Source organism: Heterodontus francisci, chromosome 1, assembly GCF_036365525.1.
Source record: "Heterodontus francisci isolate sHetFra1 chromosome 1, sHetFra1.hap1, whole genome shotgun sequence".
NCBI lineage: Eukaryota > Metazoa > Chordata > Chondrichthyes > Heterodontiformes > Heterodontidae > Heterodontus > Heterodontus francisci.
This window is the reverse complement of record NC_090371.1, coordinates 83,000,889-83,005,183: the sequence shown is the minus strand read 5'-3', so window position 1 is coordinate 83,005,183 and position 4,295 is coordinate 83,000,889. Positions and strand designations below refer to the sequence as shown.

The 4,295-nt window shown below is 40.5% G+C and overlaps 1 protein-coding gene across 1 annotated transcript; it reads left to right on the top strand.

The window, feature by feature from the left end:
• Positions 1 to 461: 461 nt before the first annotated feature.
• LOC137381082 (mediator of RNA polymerase II transcription subunit 10-like) lies at positions 462 to 1,170 on the top strand. Its single transcript, XM_068053506.1, has one exon. It carries the CDS (start codon positions 462 to 464, stop codon positions 867 to 869), a length of 408 nt encoding a protein of 135 aa, XP_067909607.1. The 3' UTR covers positions 870 to 1,170.
• The last annotated feature ends 3,125 nt before the right edge of the window (positions 1,171 to 4,295 follow it).

The window sequence follows — 4,295 nt, the reverse complement described above, 5'->3', positions numbered from 1 at the left end:
CTTCCCACTAGCTGGTGGCCTATAGACAACACCAAGCAATGTAACTGCGCCTTTTTTGTTCCTTAGCTCTAGCAAATAGATTCTGTCCTCGACCCCTCTGGGACATTCTTTTTCTCCAGCACTGTAATGCTCTCCTTAATCAATACTGACACCCCTCCCCTTTTTTTCCCTTTCCTATCTTTCCTGAATACCTGTATCAAGGAATATTTAACACCCAGTCCTGCCCTTCTTTGAGCCAGGTCTCTGTTATAACCACAACATCATATTTCCACAGAGTAGGAAGTGAGATTTTCACCTATCAGTAACATTGATATTATTTTGCTTAAAGAAAACTATGTGTTTACAATGACATAATATATCTAACTATAGTCCTGGGGTCAGTGAGGTAAATCCAATGAGCTAGTTAACTGACCACATTCCTCCTTTCTCTCTGAGATTTCTTCATGCATTTGCCATTCGCTATGGCGGAAACGTTCGACAATCTGGAAGAACATCTTGAGAAATTCATTGAGAACATTCGGCAGCTTGGCATCATCGTCAGTGACTTCCAGCTCAGTAGCCAGGCGGGTCTGAACCAGAAACTCAATTCCATGATTACGGGGCTGCAAGATGTTGACAAATGCCGACAACAGCTGCATGATATTAATGTACCATTGGAAGTATTTGAGTACATTGATCAAGGCTGCAATCCTCAACTTTACACCAAAGAATGCTTGGAGAGAGCCTTAGCCAAGAACGAGCAAGTCAAAGGAAAAATTGACACATTGAAGAAATTCAAAGGACTTCTGATTCATGAACTGAGCAAAGTGTTTCCTGAAGAAATGTCCAAATACCGATCTATTCGATGTGAAGATCATCTGCCCACGTAGCTAGATCCACCATGTTCTATTTGGAACTATACTGCTTCCTTTTTTCAGGAAACGAACAATGTGGCTAACTTTTTGCAGCCTGAGAAATTATTCTTGAATGCTTAAGAGGAATACATAATTTGTTTCCTCCACTGAAATGGACCTGAAAAGAAAACTGGGGAAGAAGCAAATGTGTTTTTCCTTTCTCGATGCATTAGTGCTTGGATTGAATGGGACTTAGTTCGTTCATGTCAGATATTATGAAGGCAGCATTATGATTGGATGGGAAGATGTACTCAGTAAAACAGATTCAGATACTTTTGTACCAGTGTACATGATAAATGCATTTTGTATAATACTAGTTAGTGCAGCAATTTTTGTAATAAAACAGGTTCTTTGTGACCAGAATGCTTAAACAGATTTTAACTGTACAATTTCTAAATGACTTGAAAAGGCCCAAAAGATTCAGAGCAAAAAAAAAGACACTTTAGCTCAAAGTGCACATTATCAGGAGTCCATGGATGTCCATCCCACACTACCTTAAATACTAATTTTCTTTCCATACCTCTCTTTGGGGGCGCTGAATCAAGCTGTGATGTTAATTATCTTTGAAACACTCCTTCTTAACAATTAATATCTCAGCTTTGTAAAGGTGCCAGTCAGTCCCAAATTAGCTTTTTTCCATTCTGATGAAAGGTTATCATTTTGAAACCTAGCTTTAATCCTCTTTCCACATATGCTGTCAGACCTGCTGAGTACTTCCAGCATTTTCTGTTTTTATTTCAAATCAACTATGTTCTCTGGGAGTTCCACATATTGGCTATCTTGCGGAGGGAGGTGGTGGGGAGGGAAGTGAGGGGAGAGTATTTTTCTGGTCCTTGAGGTTTGTGAATTTTTATATGTCCTTGAGGCACATGTTCATTGAAATAAAGTTTGATTTTTCCATTAAAAAAAAGGGCGGCACAGTGGCGCAGTGGTTAGCACCGCAGCCTCACAGCTCCAGCGACCCGGGTTCAATTCTGGGTACTGCCTGTGTGGAGTTTGCAAGTTCTCCCTGTGTCTGCGTGGGTTTCCTCCGGGTGCTCCGGTTTCCTCCCACATGCCAAAGACTTGCAGGTTGATAGGTAAATTGGCCATTATAAAATTGTCCCTAGTATAGGTAGGTGGTAGGGAAATACAGGGACAGGTGGGGAATATGGTAGGAATATGGAATTAGTGTAGGATTAGTATAAATGGGTGGTTGATGGTCGGCACAGACTCGGTGGGCCGAAGGGCCTGTTTCAGTGCTGTATCTCTAAACTAAACTATTCCTGCCAAGTAGGTGAGCAGACCACATTTAACCAATGGTTACATGTAAGCTAATGATATGTTCGCCTTTATCGTAAGAGGATTTGAGTATAGGAGTCGTGAAGTCTTGCTTCAATTGTATAGAACCTTGGTTAGACCGCACTTGGAGTACTGTGTGCAGTTTTGGTTTCCTTATCTTAGGAAGGATATTATTGCCCTAGAGGGAGTGCAATGAAGGTTAACCAGACTTGTTCCCGGGATGGCGGGACTGTCCTATGAAGAGAGATTGAGGAAACTGGGCCTCTATTCACTAGAGTTTCGAAGAATGAGAGGTGATCTCATTGAAACTGACTAAATACTTAAAGGGATAGACAAGGTAGATGCAGCTAAGATGTTTCCCCTGGTTGGGGAGTCTAGAACTAGGGGACACAATTTCAAAATAAGGAATAAGCCACTTAGGACAGAGGTGAGGACAAATTTCTTTACTCAGAGAGTTGTGAATCTTTGGGATTCTCTACCCCAGAGGGCTGTGGAAGCTCAGTCATTGAGTATGTTTAAAGCAGAGATTGACAGATTTCTAAATACAACTGACATAAGGGGATATGAGGATAGTGTGGGCAAAAGACATTGATGTGGATGATCAGCCATGATCATATTGAATGGCAGAGCAGGCTCAATGGGCTGAATGGCCTACTCCTGCTCCTATGTTCCTAACCATTCAACTTCCATTGGAGCTCTGAATTCAGATGCCGACGGCTGCAAGGTGTAAGGCTGGGAAACCTTTCTCTCCTGCCTGGAGAAGTGCCTGCCCTTCACTTGCCACCTGTTCATAATGATGCTGCTGAAATTGGGAACTCAAGAGGGATCATTTGAATAAATATCCCCTGGTGGAATGAGTTGATACAATGGTGTATTCCATTTATGCCTTTTGCTGTTTAACTTAACCAATATGTCATCAGAGATCTGTCTGTCACCCACTAACGGTCTTGCTTCTGCACGGAATAAAATAAAATACACAATGGGAGTACATTTCTGACCCTTAGTGAGTGGTACAAATGGCAAAATGATAGCAAACTAGCTGACCAATAATAAACTAATTCCCCAGCTTACTATATCATAAACAAACTTTATTCTTCAGCGCTTTCTTAAATGCTTCTGCTCATGCTATGATTTAAAGGTAATTCACATAGAACAAAAAGATAATACCATAACTACCTCTGAGACCTGCTCAGGATGATGCAGTTAAAGTTTCTGACAGCTGTTGAGGGCCCTAAATGAAAGCAGAGGCTCAATTCAGCTCCTACTGGATATAAGTGCACAGCACTGAGCTGCCTATTATTCAGCACTAATTGGACAATCTCACTCAGAGAAGCCAGAAGGACAGTCAGGGTGAAAAATGGAAGTGTCACACTGATTGGTAGTGAGTGTTCTTCAGAGGTCGGGGTCATGTTGTTGGGGCAGAGCAGAGGGAGCTATACGCTGCATCTAGCACACCTTGGTGGAATGCTTAATCTGCAGTGCTCAATGATGACACCAGAAGGGAAAAGAGATTAAGTGTTCCATTCCTTAACACAACCTCCCTTATTGCAATGAATACAAAATTCACCCAAATCCTCCCAAAATTACTCCAGTAATAAGATTTCTTTTTTAAAAAAGCAGCGACATTTTTAACTCACCAAATGGAAAAAAAGAACAAAAAACAAGATTTGAAATTGCTTTCCAGCATCCACAGTTCATATCACGAATGCAAACAGACAGCCTGTCTAAAGAATTGACTCTAATAATCTAACTCCACAGTGATTCATGCTGATCAGTTGTTTGTTTGAAAGGATAGAAAAAGCAGCACCTAATTATAGAAACTATGCTTCTTCACAATAACTGTTTTTCTTTTTGGCTTTAATTATTAGCTGCAATTTCTGCTACAGTTACTTTACATTTTTAATTTAACTGAAATAGGGTTTCTGCTCTTTCAAATTAAGAAGACTTTGGCTTTAAAAAAAAATTGGTTCACAAATATCTACATTTTTCGGTTGTGGGAAATCACTGACAGGATCTCCAGTGTGTAGTTACACTGACTAATACCTCTTGTGTGCTGTATTTATTCCAACACTTGGCACATATGCTACTAACAGTAACAGAAAAGAAACATTAAAGGAAGAT

Excerpts from the sequence above, each read along its gene's own strand:
- LOC137381082 (XM_068053506.1), top strand. The coding sequence starts at position 462 with ATGGCGGAAACGTTCGACAATCTGGAAGAACATCTTGAGAAATTCATT.